The following is an 18,900-nucleotide window of genomic DNA, read 5'->3' as shown; positions in this document are numbered from 1 at the left end:
CAGGAATGATACTGAGTATATGACTTGCAATTTAAATCTGAGATTTTCGGAGGTGGTAGTATATAGGGAAATATCGATAGTAGACTATTTTCCAAAGAGAGCTCTCAGGACATCTCTCATTCTGTTTGTTCTACAATGTGACCGTCATACCTCTATTCAGGTGCAACTTCATTCCTTTCGAGTCTGAACAAGGTTAGTAGCTAGTTTACAAAAAGTTGAGTAACACAAGCCTTTTTCATTTCCCAAGGTGAGATAGACTAGACCATGTATTTTCCCCCAGTTCCCTTAAACTATTTACTCTGGAAAAGTCAGTCAGAAACACAACCACAAAGTTTCCGTAGTGTAGTGGTTATCACGTTTGCACATACCCAGTTGCCTTCAGAAACACAAACTGTCTAACTACCTTACCACTAATAGGCTGGAAAGGTCTTATGTAGGCACTGTGGATGACAGCCCCATATGAAGCTAATGCCAAAACTCTAGATTAAGTGAAGCTGTCTGAATCCTAGTAGGGCAGCCAGTTAGGCATATCTGATAACATCACTTGATGCTCCAAGGAACAAAACTGCACACTGGAATTCTTGACTTACATAATTTGTGACATTTGTGTGTTTCTCTCTTCTGTTGGGACTTTACCCTGTTAACTCCAGATGCACATACCCAATTGCCTTCAGAACCTTTCTACTTAGACTACTAGTTTCACTGCAGAATTGACATGTCTAAGCTGAGTTTTTAGTAGTTCTTTCAAATCTGATCTTTCTAGAAGTTAATGGCAATTTTATTCTTTCAGGTCATCGTTCCTCATTCTTCTCATTATTATAACTACATATCCCATATGTTTTGAGATATCTTACTTCTATCTTCACAATAAATGCAGATCACAACCAGTTCTCAGCTTTTCCATGGTTAGTTAGCAATGATCTAAGTTGCCATAGTCTTTTACCTCAGTCACTGTTAGTCTCCTTAGGTCTTCCTGCCCTAGTTCATCTTCAATATTCTGAGTGATTTTGCTAATGTCAGAGTATATTTTTCCTCTGCTTAGAATCCTTGCCAACAATTATGTCTTATCCTTCTCAATAATAGCCATTCTTACTAACTTGAAGTGATATCTCACTGTGGTTCTGATTTATTGGGCTACAGACAGACTATGTCCCACATAGTCAACGACTGCCACCTCTCCAGATTCAAAGGAGGTCTCGAAACTTACATCAGGCTCAACCTGACGCTGTTAACTGGCTTCGGAAGAAGGGCAAACGCTAGAAGAAGAAGAATTGGGCTGTCAGAAAAATCATGATGTATTTTTCTGCTTTTTTTATGTAAAAATGCATCTTTCCAAAAGCCCCATATATTTGTCTGGTAAATGGTGTTGAATGCATGTACATGCTGGCCATTTGCATGTTTCTTAAAAAATGTCTGTTGAGAGTCTCTGTCCTCCCTGCTTTGTGTATATCAGTCTAATAAAGGATATACTTTACCTGCTGTCCATTTTCCCCCATCAAAGGTAAGCTCCAAAAAGCAAACCATTTTGTCTAATTCGTACACTGCTGTTTCCTTCGTATTTTTAAGAGTTCATAGGTAGCATTCAGAGCATATTTATCCAATGACAGAACTTCTCTGTATAGTTTACATTATTTCTATTAAAGGAAAGAATGAACATAGAAGAGGACAGAAACAGTTCAAAGAAAATTCTTGCACAGCACCATAGTTATAACTTTTTTTTTTTTTTTTTTTTTTTGCCACCATGGTTATTGCTGGGGCTCTGCGCCTGCACTTTGAGTCCATTGCTCCTAGTGGCCATTTTTCTTTCCACTATTTTTTTTATATTTGACAGGACAGAGAAATTGAGAGGGCAGGGAGATTAAGAGGGGAAAAAAGGTAAACACCTGCAGACCTGCTTCAACACTCACGAAGCATTTCTCCTGCAGGTGAGGGGTGGGACTTGAATCTGGGTTCTTGTACTTGGTGATATGTGTGTAATTATAGCTTTAATTTGTCATGTCTTCTTCCATGTATGCACAATTTTTTATTACAAATTAGAATATCTGGGTTCAACAAAGAAGTGCATTTCTTTTTTAAAAAAAAAATTATTATCTTTATTTATTTATTGGATAGAGACAGCCAGAAATCAAGAGGGAAGGGAGTGATAGAGAGGGAGAGAGACAGACACCTGCAGCACTGCTTCACCACTCATGAAGCTTTTCCTTTGCAGGTGAGGACCAGGGGATTGAACCTGGGTCCTTGCACATTGTAACATGTGTGCTCACCCAGGTGAGCCACCCCCCGGCCCAGTTCATTTATTTTCATGTTCTTCTGGCTTAGGTTCTGCTCTCCTGGAGTCCTAAGAGAACTGCATCAGCCTCCAGGATAGTTGTATCTGTGGTTGCTCCCAGGAATCTAGACGTAAGTTCAAGATCCAACAGTCGCAGCCGCACTCTGGTTCCTTTCTGGTATTTCCTACATGTTAAGAAAACAATTTTTTTGTAAATTAATTTTATATATCAAATGAAACTCTAATGTGTTAGTTCAAAAGTAAGAAGCTAGCACTAGAAGAGAAATTATGGGATATACTTTCCATGTAATACTACTCTGCAATCAAAAAGGGTATCGTGCCCCCTGGGACAAACTGAATGGAGCTAGAGGTGATTATGCTTAGTGAAATAAGTAACGAGATGAAAGACAACTACCAGATGGCTTTACTCATATGTAAAATCTGGAGAACCGATATGCATGAACTTGTAAAAGGCAAAACAAAACAAACAAAAGCAAGCAAACTGTTTCCAAGACTTTGTGACAACTGTGGTGGTTCGCTCTGCGGAGGTGGGAACACAGAGCTTGGTGATGGGTGTAGTATTGAGCTCTCCACTATAATCCTACAATCTTGTAACCCACTAATTAATCACAGATAAAACATGGGGACAAAAGTATTTGATTTGAAGAACTTTTTTTTTTGACAGGAAACAATTATCAGTGTACAGAGTATAAAATTGTCACTGTTCATCTTATAGCTTCCTTTAAAAATTTATTGGGGAAATGATCTACAAGACAGTTGTCACATGGTCACAATTTCCTATATCTGTGTGCTTGGTGTCTGAATACCACTCCCACAGCCAATTTAAGTCTTCCCCCATTATTGTACATTGGGTCCCCAATGTTCTCCCAACTCCCATCTGTCACGCTCCATTAGTGTCCCTGGCTCTGCTATAATAGAATACAACTAGCCTAAGTTTCACCCTGTGTTTCCCTCACTTAATTTGTATTAAGTTCTACTTATGAGTGAGGCCATCCGGTATTCCTTCTTCATGATTCCTTCAAGCTCCACACCACAAAAGGCAGAGGAGAAGATTTTGTTACTTAACACAGGTGCACACAGATCTCTTTAGCTAGGTGTTTTTGTGTCCTTTAGGTAAATCTCTAGGAGAGCACTTGCTGAATCATATTGTATGTCTACTTTTTTAAAAAAAAATTTAATTTATAAGATGGAAATATTGACAAGACCACAGGATAAGAGGGGTACAATTTCACACGATTCCCACCACCAGAACTCCACATCCCATCCCCTCCCCTTCCTTGAAAGCTTTCCTATTCTTTGGATCATTATGGGGTGCAGAAGGTGGAAGGTCTGGCTTCTAGAATTGCTTCCCCGCTGAACAAGGGCATTGGCAGGTCGATCCATAATATTACGAAGAATCTGCAGATCGTATTCCATAGGGGTTGGCCCAACTTACAGTCCTATCAGCAATGTAGAAGGGCTCCTCTATCCCCACATCCTCACCAGCATGACTACTTCTGCCCTTTCTAATGTATGGCATTCTTAACAGGTGTGAGGCACTATCTTATTATTATTTGTGATTTTATTCATTTAATTTATTCTTTGCTTCTGCATCTTTTCTTTTTAATTTTTATTTAGAAATAAAAACTGACAAAAACCATAGGATAAGGGGGGTACAACATTACACAATTCCCACCATCAGAGCTCTGTATCCCCTCCCTTCCCCTCCCCTCCCCTCCCCTCCCCTTCCCTGATAGCTTCCCTACTCTTTATCCCTCTGGGAGTATGGACCCAGGATCATTATGGGGTGCAGAAGGTGGAAGGTCTGGCTTCTGTAATTGCTTCTCCGCTGAACATGGGCGTTTTATTTGCATTTCTCTAATGCAGCATGTTCCAACATAGTCTTTCATTTGCCCTTACAACAAGAAACACAGTGATGTATCCAATCAACTTAATTCTTCAAGTCTCACCATTCCTAGGTACACCACTGAGGTATATATAATATGAACTTCCTGGAGCTTATCTTTCTAGTCTGCTTCTTAAAATGAGTTCCATATCTGAAATGCTTAAAGTAGAAAAAGCACAATATCCACTTTCATGCACTTCTCTTTCTGTATACCTCTTGCTTCTGTTGTCTGCAGTTTGAACTCTTCACTTATTTAAATTCTGATGGTTCTTCTTTTTCTTTCTTTCTTTCTTTCTTTCTTTCTTTCTTTCTTTCTTTCTTTCTTTCTTTCTTTCTCTTTTTTAATTTGACAGGACAGAGAGAAATTGAAGAGAGGAGGGGAGATAGAGAGAAAGATAGACACCTGCAGGCCTGCTTCACTGCTTGTGAAGCTTACCCCTGCAGTTGGGGAGTTCGAACCTGGGTCCTTGCACATGGTAATTAATATATGCATACTTTACTGGGTGTGCCACTGCCCAGCCCCAACCTGTTGGTTCTTAAGCAACCAAGGAGAACACATCAAATGCAGCCTTAGAGAGCCTCCCCTTTTCAGAATGGTCTCTCACAGGTTAAAAAAAAGGGGGGGTCCTGTCATACAGGCTTATGGGCAAATTCAACCCTGCTACACCTTATCAATTGGGTGACTTGCTTTCTCTGAGCTGCAATGCCCTCCTCCATGTAAAGGGCTAATATATTGTCACTGCATACATAGCCCAGTGAGTGCAAATGGCGATGCTCTTCATTAAGTGACATCGGTTATTTCTGTGTGTCTCTGATTTATATTTCTTTCTGAAATTACCTCTGTATCTTTTCAGTGTCAGTGCAGTGCCTGTCAATAAATTAACAAGATGCTTGCTGATAAAAGATTATCTTGAATTTCTTTTTTATTAGCTTTAGCAGCTGTGTGAACCAATACATTTATTTAACCTCTCTTAAAAGTGCTTGGCACAATGCCTGGTATAGAGTGGTTAATCAATGTTAGTTTTCTTTTCTTTTCATTGTTTATTGTTGGGTGATTGCTTTTTACTTATTTCTTAGGAATATTACTCATAGGTGGACTGTAAACTGACCATGATTCACATAAATCACTATTTAATTAATATAAGAGGGGAAAAATGGATTGAATGTCTCAAATTTTTTAATGCACAGACCACAGGCTAAGTCTTTGAAATGTTGACTCTTAAAAGCTTAGACCAGGGAGAACAGAAGCAACCGGTGGCATTACTCTATAAGACACAGCTATATATAAATAATGTTAAATTATGGAGATGTTGTGTATGACACAGCAAATCCTAACAAAGGGATTTTTAACAAAGGACTTTTAACAAAGTCCTGGAACTTCTAGGGTGGGGCTCACTTTCCTGCATGCTTCTCTCAATTCATACCAAATGATTGCATCCGCCGATCCCAACCTAACCAATGCAACGAATACCACCTCAACATGCTTCACTTCAGTGTCCAGAGATGTCAGGTGTGGAATGTCAACCCTTCAGCCTCATTACTTGGGTGAAACCTTTCCTTTCATAGGATTCTCTAATTCCATTTTGGATGGTTCACTTCCCAACAAAGTCCCAAAACCTAGATATAGACCAGGTCCTATGAGATAGGGCATATGTTCACATGGATCCATAAATTAGGGCAAAATATATACCTGAAAGCAAAAGTGCACAATAGTTTTTAGTGAGTCAATATATGCAGCAAGCAAGTAGAAAGACCTAAAAAGATACCATAAAGTTCCTAATGAAATAGTGTCTACTTAGACTTAAGATACCCTCCTTACCTACTTCCTATTATACTTCCCTCAGTCACTCCAAAGCTAACCTTATCAAAGAGAAGCCATGACTTTTATAAAAAGAGCTGAACATGTCATAGCCAGCCACTCAGGAAAAAAGTTCTGTGCATAGTCACATTCAAGAGACACTCAGTATAACACTCAGTTTAGTGTCATATAAATGCTAGAAATAGCCAATTAAAAAATACAACAGAAATGCAAGGAGTACCCAATATATTTGACAATTATGGAAAGCAAAAACGTGTTACCCCAGGCAGGGCTAGGTGGTGGCACACCTGGTTAAGTGCACACATTATAGTGTGTGAAGACCCAGGTTCAAGCCCCTGGTCCCCTGCAGGGGGAAAGTCTCACGAGTGGTGAAGCAGGGCTGCACCCTCTCTATACCCCCATCTTTCTGAATTTCTCTCATATCCAATAATAAATAAATAAATAAAATACTAAAAAACTTATCACCCCTTTTAAGTGCTATAGCCTTTAATAATAAAAAAGCTTTGCTTTCATCTCTATGAAAATTATCCAGTAAGCTCAGAAAGAAGATGAAAAGCAAACTGTAGGCTTTTATGTGTGCAAAGAACTGAATAATTACACAAATGCACAGACTGTGTACTAAAGAAAACAAGACAAAATTCTAGAAGGTTCTGATTTGCTTTCTCTCTCCTTTTATGATACTTGATTTGTTTTCTCCTTATAGTTAATGCTATCTAACTGCTAACTTCCCTAAGAGACTGTAACCTTATTTTGTTTTCCTAAATCACTTAGACTGTAAGCTTATTAAGGGGAGGGACTTACTCAATTTTACTCAACTTTTTGCAAATTAACTTTTAACTGGCATTAGAGTTCTGACTGGAGCTCAGTGCTGGCACTATGAATCCACTGCTCTAGGCAGCTATTCCCTTCCCCCTTTTCCCCCAGTTTATTCTATATGACAGAGATAAACTGAGAGGGGTGAGGGAGTTAACAAGGGAGAAAGAGAAACACCTGCAGGCCTGTTTCACCAGTGATGAAGAATCCCTGTGGCAGGTGAGTGGTTGTGTCCTTGAGCATGGTAGAGAGAGAGAGAGAGAGAGAGAGAGAGAGAGAGAGAGAGAGAGTGTGTGTGTGTATTCAATTGGCTATGCTACCAACACCCAGACCCCAAATTTATGCATCTAACAATATCATAATGAATGCATTTCAGTTTACATGGCCTTCTGAACAGTTATACTTTTTTTCAGTCAATCAGAAGCACCTGGATTATTTGTTAAGAACAGAAGGGGGAGTCGGGCTGTAGCGCAGCGGGTTAAGCGCAGGTGGCACAAAGCACAAAGACCGGCATAAGGATCCCGGTTCGAACCCCGGCTCCCCACCTGCAGGGGAGTCGCTTCACAGGCGGTGAAGCAGGTCTGCAGGTGTCTATCTTTCTCTTCTCCTCTCTGTCTTCCCCTCCTCTCTCCATTTCTCTCTGTCCTATCCAACAACGACAACAACAATAATAACTACAACAATAAACAATAAAACAACAAGGGCAATAAAAGGGGATAAATAAATAAAATAAATATTAAAAAAAAAAGAACAGAAGGAAGCAAAGAGTGATCCAATAAATCTGACGTAGAACTTCTTCACAAGCTCCTCAAGTGATTTTGATGCGATCTTCTCTGATCACCACTTGAAAAAATATGGTTTAGAACTATGGTGCAGGGGGCCAGGGCATCCTACACAAACATAGTCAGTAAAATGAAGACTTCTGATAACTCTGAGGCCATATTAATAACATGCCAGAGGAAGATCAGTGATGACAACCAGATAGGCCAAAAACCAAAAAATTCCAGGCAATAACAGGCCAAAAGAAGACTCCCTTCAACAAAGCCCAGTGACAGCCTGGAGCGAGACTGTCTCTCCAGTGCACAAACTGTCCACTGTGGGAAATCAGGACATGAAGAGGTCAGCATATTGTTTCCTTAGCAGGAAGAGCAACCATACAATCAACATGGACTTTAATCCTCATCTTGAATTTGAAACACTTTTTATTAAAAAGAAGGGAAGAAATAACTAATGTATTTTTGAGAACTCTATTTCTGCCAATGTACTTTGAAGTGAAACGTCTATGTACTATAACCTCTGATAATACCGAGTCTGTTAATTTGAGTTTCTATGGTTCCACATAGCAAGATTAAAAAAAAAAAAATGAAGGGCTGGGTGGTGGCACACCTGGTTTGAGCACACATTATCATGCACACCAACCCGGGTCTGAACCCCCGGTCCCCACCTACAGGGGGAGAGCTTTGCAAGTGGTGAAGCAGTGTTGCAGATGTCTCTCTGTTTCTCTGCCTTTCTATCTCCCCCTTCTCTCTCAATTTTTTGGCCATCCCTAGCCAATAAATAAATATTTTTAAAAAAGAATGTTAGTAAACATTCCCCTCCCTGATTGATTGTGCAGTCTTTAAATGGTCAATGTACTCGAAGATTTTGACTTAAATATCAAAATCCAGAGGAGAGGTAGTGATTGAAGAGTGTGTGCTCTAGAACCAGATGACCAGAGGTACATCTACAGATACGCAACTCTGAACTAGTTACTTGATCTTTTTGTTTCAGCTTTACCATTAGTAAAATGAACACTGATACCTACCTCTTAGGTTCATGTGAGTATGAAATGAGCTAACACATGCTAAGCCCTTCTGAATGCACAATAAACGTTAGTCATCATCATCAATCACTACCACCACCACCACTACCACCACCACCATCAAAAGAAACCCAAAGACACCTGATATCCGACTGTTGCTGTGATGCAGAGCAGAAGAGCACTCCCAGCTGTGGATGCTAAGTTTGGGGGAGGGATTTCTTTCACTATTTGCTTTGACTCAAATCCGACTTATTTTAATGGCATCAATAGTCCCCTTTTAAAAATATATTCCAACACAAATGTTCTGCGAAAAGGAAAACAATTCTTTTGAAATGAATGTTGAATTTCCGTTGAGGATATGAGGCAAAATAGCAATGAACAAAAGCAAATAAAATTCAGAGAATTACACATTTGCTAGTCCACATTTCCCAGCATTAACCACAATACAGCTGGGAGTGAGAAAGTAGCATGTATTGCCGGGCACAGAGCGGTCACAGTGATTTATCTACTCTAGTTTGCTTTCCAGCAGTGGCCCCAGAAAGCCAGAGGGGCAGGTAGTGTGGCCTAGCTTTACCTAGCGACTATCACTGTTCAGTTCTTCAATTCTTTTGAGTTAAGTCTTTAATGAAACTACCTGTATTTTTAACACATACCAATTCCTAGAAGAGGAATAATTATAAACTATAATTCCTACAGTTCACTGTTCTTAAAAAAAAAAAAAAAAAAGCCTGCTATGCTCCCACTCTGTCTTTTGGTGGTAGGAATGGTGTTTATGTACACTCCTATTAATTTGTAGCCATATAAATCATTATTTAATTAATATGAGAGGGGAAAAATTGATTCTATGTCTCAAACTTTTTAAAACACACTGAGTCTTTTGAATACATAGGCTGAGTCTTTGATATGTTGATTCTTTCAAAAGCCTAGACCAGCGAGAACAAAAGCAACCGGTGGCACAGTTATATACAAGATGTTGGGTATTATACAGCAAATCCTAACAAAGGGATTTTTCAAAGTTAACCCAATTACCAAGTAATGTGATTATAACAATAGCTATCTACTGTCTTCTTGAACCCAAAAACAGCAGGAACCTCATATTTCCACTATAGAGCCTATATTTCCCCCAGTCCTGGAACCTTAGGGTGGGGCACACTTTCCTGCATGCTTCTCTCAATTCATACCAAGTAATATTGCATCCACCGATCCCAACCTAATCAATGCAATGAGTGCCACCTTAGCATGCTTCACTTCAGACTGTGTCCAGAGACTTCAGCCACCAGGTTCCAGATGCCAGCATGATGCTGACCAGAGGTCCCTGGACAGATGACCCCACCAATATGTCCTGGAGCTCTGCTTCCCTAGAGACCCAACCTACTAGGGAAAGAGAGAGGCAGGCTGGGAGTATAGATCGACCAGTCAATGCCCATGTTCAGCGGGGAAGCAATTACAGAAGTCAAACACCTTCTGTATCCCACAATGACCTTGGGTCCATACTCCCAGAAGGTTAAAGAATAGGAAAGCTATCAAGGGAGGGGATGGAATACAGAGTTCTGGTGGTGGGAATTGTGTGGAATTGTGCCCCTCTTATCCTATGGTTTTGTTAATGTTTCTTTTTTTAAATAAATAATAAAAATTTTTTTTAAAAAATCATTATTTTTAGCTTCTTTTAAAGTTTGCAATTTCAGTAGTAAACATGATATCTAAACTAATCAACCATCCCCTTTCATGATTTCATAAACCTGGACCTATCCTATTTATTTATTTAAGAAAGGAGACATTAACAAAACCATAGGAGGGGTACAATTCCCGCCACCCAATCTTCATATCCCATTCCCTCCCCAATAGCTTTCCCATTCTCTATTCCTCTGGGAGCATGGAACCAGGGTCGTTGTGGGTTGCAGAAAGTGGAAAGTCCGGTTTCTGTAATTGCTTCCCCATGGACCTATCTCTTCTATATTTTCTTCCTATGATGAGATGATATTTATTTAGGAAATATTTTGTTTATTAATGAGAGAGATAGGGGAAAGAGAACCGGAGCATCACTCTGGTACCTGTGCTGCTGGGGACTCAACCTGTGGCCTAGTGGGTGAGAGTCCTATGCTCTGTCCACTGCACCACCTCTTGGACCATTATAATGGTATTTCAGATATTTTTCCATATATAGTTTTCCCTCAGTTCATTGACTACATCTATGGATTCTTCTAAAAATGCACAAATACTCATAAGCATGTAGCATTTTTGCTACAATCCTGCCTAAAGGTTATTTATACACCTCTAAGATTAAGAAGTCTCCCTCTTCATGAAAATTTGCTGGGCTTGCAAGGCAGCTCACCTGGATAGCATGCCTGCTTTGTCATGTGCATGACCCAGGTTTGAGCTCTTATTTTGCTGGAAAAAGCTTGGGTACTGTGGTATCTTTTCCTCTCTACCTTTTTCTAGTGAAATCATTGGCCCTGAGTGGTAAAACCCTGGATGATGATGACAAAGCAAAGGGATAAACAAAGAAAAAAACTGTTTACTTTTCTTGAGGTAAAAGAAATAGGTTCACCCCTGCCCCACTAGGGAAAGAGAGAGGCAGGCTGCGAAGTATGGATCAACCTATCAACACCCATGTTCAGCGGGGAAGCAATTACAGAAGCCAGACCTTCCACCTTCTGCATTCTACAATGACCTTGGGTCCATACTCGCAGAGGGATAAAGAATAGGAAAGCTCTCAGGGGAGGGGATGGGATACGAAGTTTTGGTGGTGGGAATTGTGTGGAGTTGTAGCCCTCTTATCCTATTGTTCCCTTTTTACTAAAAAAAAAAAAAAAAAAAGGAAAGAAATAGGTTCTCATTCCATCCACAAAACATCACAGCCTTGTGATAATTATCAGTATTTCAATCATTTTATTTCCAATGTGCTTCTTAAAGAAATAAAGGATGACCCTGAACAAATAAGGTCACCGGTCAATGCTCAAGAGTACCACATTCTTCTTTACTGTTAGATATATTCATGATGTGAAGACATTTTCCTTACATTATCATTGGTCACTTAATAAGTGAGGGTAGGTGTTAAAAGAATCAGGTCCTCAGAAGCATTTCATTGTATGCTTTGCTACACATCTGTTAAGTGTACCTTCTTTGGTTTAACCTCTGTACTGGAAGCTGCTCACTTTTCAATGAACTATATTGCGAGTGACAAAAACTTAATGAGATATCAAAATATCACTGTCCAGCAGAACTTGCGTGGCCATGGAGACACTGTATAATATAATAGGTTATATAGAATTTGAATATGGCTAATGTGACTAGAGACTGAATTATTTTATAATTAAATATGATTTTAATTAAGCATATTCAGTTTCAGACAAGTTTAAATGAACAAGAAAAATAGTTAAATATACTTGTCTCATAAATACAAGTACATATTGTGACAGAAAGGTTTGTCTTATATGAAAAATAGCATCTTGAAATAACTTGTTATAGTAACTATTAGCTCTAGGTCCAGGAATAATGGAGGACCTTTATTACTAAGCACCCCCCCCCATGTCTGTCTTGTTCCTCAAATCTATCATGTTGCTATACACATAGCAACTAAACTGTTTTATTAGATATTTAAGAGTTAAATTAAATTTTCTGTAGGTCTAGCTCCCCCTGTGCTATGGGCATAAAATCAACAAACAAATAATTAGTCTCTTGTTTAACAGTATGAAATGATATATGAGGATAGATTCACAGATTTTCTTTTTGTTCTTTCATAAATTTTTCTTTTTTTGCCACCAGGGTTATCACTGGGGATTGGTGCCTGCATGACAAATCCACTACTCCACTATTTATTTTTTCTATTTTTATTTGACAGGACAGAGAGAAATTGAGAAGGGAGGGGAGAGAATAGAATAGAGAGAGAGAGAAAGAGAGACACCTGCAGACTGGCTTCATGAAGTGTCCCTGATGCAGGCAGAGAGCTGGGGCTTGAACCCGGGCCATGGAACATGGTGATCTGTGGGCTTAACTCGGTGGCCACCACCCAACCCCTATTTCATAAATTCTTGATTAGCTGTGACTTATGAGAGCTGTAAACTTAATTCCTTGAGAGGCAATAAGAATTTGCCACTTCATAATGTCTTAAATGTCTGTCCTTTGAAATAAAATGTGAGCCTTGCTATTGCCATCCAGTTAACTTCCCCATTAGAAAAAAATAACTGCTTACACTGGTAACAAATAAAGAATTAAACCACAGAAAATATCTTCACCACTCACATGCTGTTGTCTATTTTTTGACATCTTTTTAATTTTTTAATTAGGAAGAAAAAAAAATAAACACCAGATAGTTTTTCAGAAACATTCTATTTCACACTAGAATCTTTAAAGCAAATAGGATGTTTCTTTCCAGTTTGCACATTCAACATAAAAATAGCCTGTGTTTTTACTGCTTGCCTCTGACTGATCTTTGTGAACTCCAGCATAAATGGATTCAGTCTCAGCCTTCTCTTCCACTGCGAACTTTCTCAGACCATATGCTGCAGTAAATGAGCTTGGCATGTCTGAGCTGCTGAGGAAAAGGGCAATTAAATCTGGTTTTGCATTTCTGTACTAAGGACATGGTTTAAAGCCTTTCCTTTGGAGAGGTTTTTGACATTCTTTCCACAGACATTCTTTCACATCTGTCAGTGCATGCTGGTGATGGTTCTCATGGACTTAAAATAGAGTATCTCTCTCTGAGTCGTTCTTTGATATGACTATATTAATACAAAGCCAACAAATACAAGTATCCAGAGAGAATACTGTGGGGGAATTCTGACTTTGCTAGTCAGTTTAGCTGTCTAGTAATCAGAATGCTCAATGGTTTTAAAATTAGTTATTTTGAAATTATTAACCATCGATGTTATCATCCTAGTAAATTGAAATAGTTTAGAATTTTTCCTGGTTTTCTTATGATTTCCTAAAGCTTTAAGATTTTAGAAGTAAAAATTTCTTTTTTGAAGAGAACCAAAAATATTCTACTGGTTTAGATAACATATTTGTTTTTATTTATAATTTGTACAAATGTTTGCAATAATGAAGCCAGCAACTTGTTTGTGCATTTGTGCAAGTGGAAATGTGTGTATTTTGTTCTTTAAATGAACCGTGTGTCTTAATTTCCTCATCATTAAAAAGCATGTTGTGTGGTCCAGGAGGTGGCGCGGTGGATAAAACATCAGACTCTGAAACATGAGGTCCTGAGTTCAATCCCTGGCAGCACATGTACCAGAGTAATGTCTGGTTCTTTCTCTTTCTCTCTCCTTCTCTCTTCATGAATAAATAAATAAAATCTTTAAAAAAAAAAAAAAAAAAAGCATGTTGTTAGAATAGAAGGCTTTTTTTTACAGTTTTATTTTATTCTACCTTTATATAATTTTAAGTGCTTGTAAACTGTGTAGAGTGACATTAGATGTAAACTGATTAAATACATATTCAAAATGCAAACATTTATAGTACCTAAATATTACATAATGCTCAGTTAATGAAATCTTTATATGTAGACTACTTGCTGTATTCAGGATTTGTGACGTTTCCTTGACTTATCTATCCTATTGCTTCTTTCTTTCCTTCTTTCTTTCTTTCTTTCTTTCTTTCTTTCTTTCTTTCTTTCTTTCTTTCTTTCTTTCTTTCTTTCTTTCGCAGTGCACACTGATCAGCTCTGGCTTATGGTGGTGAGGGGGACTGAGCCTGTGACTTTATAGCCTCAGGCATGAGACTCTCTTTGCATAACTATTATGCTATCTACCTCAACCCCTATTGCTTTTTTCTGTTCAATGGGTAAGATTTGTATACTGTCAAGCTTAGTAGTGATGGTTAACAAAATAAAGTATTTATAAAGTTCTATAAATTTCTAATACTTATACTCACTAAAGTTTAAAATAGAGCACAAGTCTTAAATCTTACTTTATTATCCCACTAAAAAATATAAATGGAAAACTAAAATCACTATAATATAATAACTTCTGGAACCTAAATTATTACCACAGATTCTTTTCTTTTTTATTTATTTATTTATTTTTATTTAAGAAAGGATAAATTAACAAATCCATAGGGTAGGAGGGGTACAATTACCATAGATTCTTTGAAATACTAATTGTCCCTTTCAAATAGAGTGTCTACCAAATGGGACAAAATAAACTATGTACGTCAACTGGTAACTGAAACCTACATGTCTTTATGTAAACAAGCATAGGATTATTATTACTTATAATACCAGAATACATGACCTTAAGTTGCAATAATCTTGGATGAAGATTTTAATCTTTTTCTGTAATACTAATGTAAATATAGGATTTCCCCTCTGAGATCTTAGTTCTTTTTAATTTTGCACTGCAAGTTAGTATTTTGTGTAAGCTCAAACAGCAATTTGTTGACTCTTATTCAAACAATGATTTATTTTAAGAAATACAAAAGCAGAACACTTGCAATGTTCTGGGGGCCAGGCAGTGGCACACCTAGAAGAGCATACATGCACAAGGGCTTGCTTTAGCCGGGGGAGGGGGGCGCTTTATGAGTGTTGGAACAATGCTGCAGGTGTCTCTCTTTCTCACTCCCTATCTCCTCTTCCCCTCTCAACTTCTCAGTCTTTAGCCAAAATAAATATGATAAAAAATTTAAACATGTTTAATGAACAACTTCACTTTTAAATAATGTGGAATATGCATCCAATACACCACAAATGACATCAATAATGACAATTATCCTTTCTCAGAATTACAAAGTGTGGCAAGAAATATACAAATGTAGCGGAAAAAGTCAACCAATTTTCAAGACTGGGAGAACTATAGTGATTATCTATGGTTGTAGGGATGGGGACACAGACCTTTATTGATGGAGTGGAATTAAAAAAAAAAAAGAATTCCAAGATAGAAAAACTCTGATCAGTAACAATAATGCTTCTGTTTGGGAGATATGGACATTGTGAAGCCCATATATTTCAACCATCAAATAATTCCTAATTAAATAATTTCTAACCTTTGTCCTAACTCCAGATATTCTAAGTAAATACAACTCTAACTTATAGTTCAACTTCAATTCTAGGTTCCATACCTATCCTATGCCTGGTGACTAATAAATAATAAATGACTCAGGGGTTGCGTGGTAGCACAGCAGGTTAAGCACATGTGGCACAAAGTGCAAGGACTGGTGTGAGGATCCTGTTTCAAGCCCCCAGCTCCCCCACAGTGAAGCAGATCTCTTCCCCCCTCTGTCTTCCCATTCTTTCTCCATTTCTCTCTGTCCTATCCAACAATGATGACATCAATAACAATAAAAAACGAGGGCAACTGTTGGGAAATTGTGAGGATATGGTTTAGCTTCACAGGGCTTGACTTGAGGGGATATTCATCCTGTCAGTCTCTCTCTCTTTACTGAGAGGTCGAGAAAGGAGGGATAAAACCCCCCAAGGTTTGCCTGGTCATATCAGACTCCCTGCCTCACAAAGCGCCGCGCATTCCTGATACTATGGCCTGCTCCCTTATTACCTACATAATCATTGTTTTGCCTGAAAGACCCCACGCATTCCATTCCTTTAATCTATCTTCTTTCTACCCTCAAGACCCTCCCTGCCTCCAGGGTATTATTAATCCTACCAGTTAAAATCCTCCCAACAGTTGCTAAGGAAGTTCCTACCTTTCCCAGCCCTTTTGCCTTTCTCCGCCCCTTTCCTAGCCATTTCCATTTCCGACTTGCCACTTCCGGGTCTGCCCTTTAAAAGCCTTGGCTCTCTGATCAATAAAGAATTGAATCGCCACCACAAGCTCTGTTCCTGGGTCATCTCTCTCGCATTGCTGAGTGAGTAGCACCCCAGGCTGGCTCCTGTCGCGTTCTTTCCAACCCAGACAATATGCACCCGAGAAGAGGCATCCTCCATGCTAGACCGGCAGGCAACAAAAGGGAAAATAAATAAATATTAAAAAAAAAAAAAAAAAAGACCCAACCAACTGTTGCTATCCTATGACAGAAAAAAAGAGCTTAAGGGAGAAGGCATCAGACAGGCTGAAAAAATAAAGGAGAATGAGAACTGAAGCATTAGAATCGCTTTTATATTAGGGAGATGACAGTATTTGTATACCATCAAACATTAAAAGTAAGAAAAATGGGTTGAAGTTACAGGGTGGCAGACTTAGTTTAATATGAAGAAGAAATATTTTTAGCAGAGTTGGCTAAGAAGAAAATTGGTTTAGCATATTAATGTAGGAAAACACAGGGAATTTTAAGATAGCTCACCACTGTGGTAATGATGGGAGTTTGAATTTGTCAAGGGCTGAATCAGATGACTTCCAAGATACTTCCCGTATCTCACACTGTACAGTTCTGGGACTCAGAATGATAATTAGGTCTTCCATCTCAGGAAACACAAAAGCTGGATAGTCAGTTAAAAAAAAAGAATAGCCAAATAGTCAGAAGGTAGGTCAGGTGTGCAATAAAAAACCAAAAATCAGATCACCTTTCAGTCTACCTTTCATTATGTAATTTTCAGAGCACAAAACATGACTCATCATACTCATATTTGCTCGGACTTATTTCCAGATAGCATTATCTATTAATGCATCATCAATTTACTCATCTGGTTCAAATTTAAAGCGAAAGATAATTATTGACTTGACTGCTATTTAGACAGGCAGTTAAATTTTGTTTCTGATAGAATACACATTTAAGTGACTGGGAAAAATTGATATCTTAACCTTTCTAGTAGTCATTTCCCTAGGCAGGCAATAATCCTCTTTAAATATGAACATGGAAAAAATATCTTGGGGGTAGATAGCAAAATGGTTATGCAAACAGACTGTGTTGGTATGCTTCTAATTCTACTTCTAAAAACCTTTTCTGTTTCATTTGGTTTAAATCCCCCCTGCTTAACACTGCATTCTATTTACATAACCAATGTATTCTATTTATATAACCTCTGTTAACAAGCACCACCCTCCCTCCAGGGTATTGGTGGTTCAGTGGTAGAATTCTTGCCTGCTCCGCCCCCTCTCCTTGTCATACCCTGATTTTCACCAGTCACTTTTCTCTCCACCCTCTCTGCGTCACCTCCTGTTCCCACCCTACTGGGCTAGTATATTTATAAGGACAAGATTGTTTGTAGTTTTTAGTTTTAGCTTCGCTTGGTATAGATTGCGCTGCGTCCTGCATGAATAAAGATACTGGGTACAACCCAGCCATGAGTCCCGGGTCATCTGTTACCCGCCCGTGAAGCCAGCCCGGCAAAAACAACATATGACGCCTACAATGTGGGACTGGACCTGTGCAACTCCCAGATAAGTGAAGACTTTGCCTACCTATGCACTATGGTCTTCTCTTCTACTTATGAAGAGGTTTGCCAAAGCCTCTACTGTTTCATCATGAGACAGTTACTCTGTCTCTGGAACATTTTGCTCTGGGCCACACTTTGTTTCCCTGACCGGGAACTTTGGTTTCTTGTGACCCTAATCATAGAGCTTGGGAGATGCACTGAGATTTCTCCTTGGACTTTCTGGATTCCCTCTCCCATGTTTCCTGAGGAAAAGGACTATATTTTGCTCCGGGCCACAATTTGGTTCTTTATGAAGGACTACTCTAATTTGAGGAGCGTTCTCCAGTACCCTGGCAGTCCCCAAGAATGGAGACACGTGGTTAGTTCTACTCTCCTGATTGGATTCTTTCTTCAATGGGAAGACACTTTTAAAAATGGGTGCCTGAAGCAATCCAGCAGGAACAGTCAGAAGCACCCTAAATGGAATTTCGAGGAGCTTTTTGGACTAGGACACCTTCCGGGGACTCATAATGCTACCTGGTGAGATCTGTTTCATAAAAGAGTGATTTGAATGACTGAATTTTTGTTTGACATTGACTTAAAAAAAAATGCTAGACGCAGCCATGATTTCTAGAGACATCCAGAAACAATCCAAAAAATTGTTTTTTCCTCCTTTGATTTCTTTTTTTACGTCTTGGCATAAATCTGAAAGGTTTAATCCTGAAACGATATGAGTTATGGGTGGGGCAGATAGTGCAATGATGTTAATTATTCTCATGCCTGAGGCTTCTACCATGGTTCTTCTGTTTACCTTTCCACATTTTATTGAGTTTAAACTGTTTAAACAACCTTAAAATCATACTAGAAAGGACTTCCAATTATAATGGAGTTATCAATTATAGTAAACTTCTATTCTGCTACAAGTTCGATAAGTAAGTGAATTTCAGCTGTCAAGTCTTCACATGAAAAAGCATCTACTCAAATGGAATTCCCAGAAATCCATTTGGACTCCTGTTCTCTGACATCGCCCACAAGATGGAATGACTAC

At 38.7% G+C, this 18,900-nt stretch overlaps 1 protein-coding gene across 1 annotated transcript in view; it reads right to left on the bottom strand.

The window, feature by feature from the left end:
• Positions 1 to 2,103: 2,103 nt before the first annotated feature.
• Positions 2,104 to 18,900, bottom strand: part of TPD52 (tumor protein D52) — a 229,497-nt gene continuing 212,700 nt past the window's right edge. The window contains exon 7 of the mRNA XM_060199698.1: positions 2,104 to 2,454. Coding sequence (XP_060055681.1) covers positions 2,316 to 2,454 — 139 coding nt within the window. The 3' untranslated portion in view covers positions 2,104 to 2,315. The remainder of the gene's footprint in view (positions 2,455 to 18,900) is intronic.

Source organism: Erinaceus europaeus, chromosome 1 (genome assembly GCF_950295315.1).
Source record: "Erinaceus europaeus chromosome 1, mEriEur2.1, whole genome shotgun sequence".
NCBI classification, from domain to species: Eukaryota; Metazoa; Chordata; class Mammalia; order Eulipotyphla; family Erinaceidae; genus Erinaceus; species Erinaceus europaeus.
The sequence above is the reverse complement of the archived record's forward strand: the minus strand, read 5'-3'. Positions and strand labels throughout refer to the sequence as shown.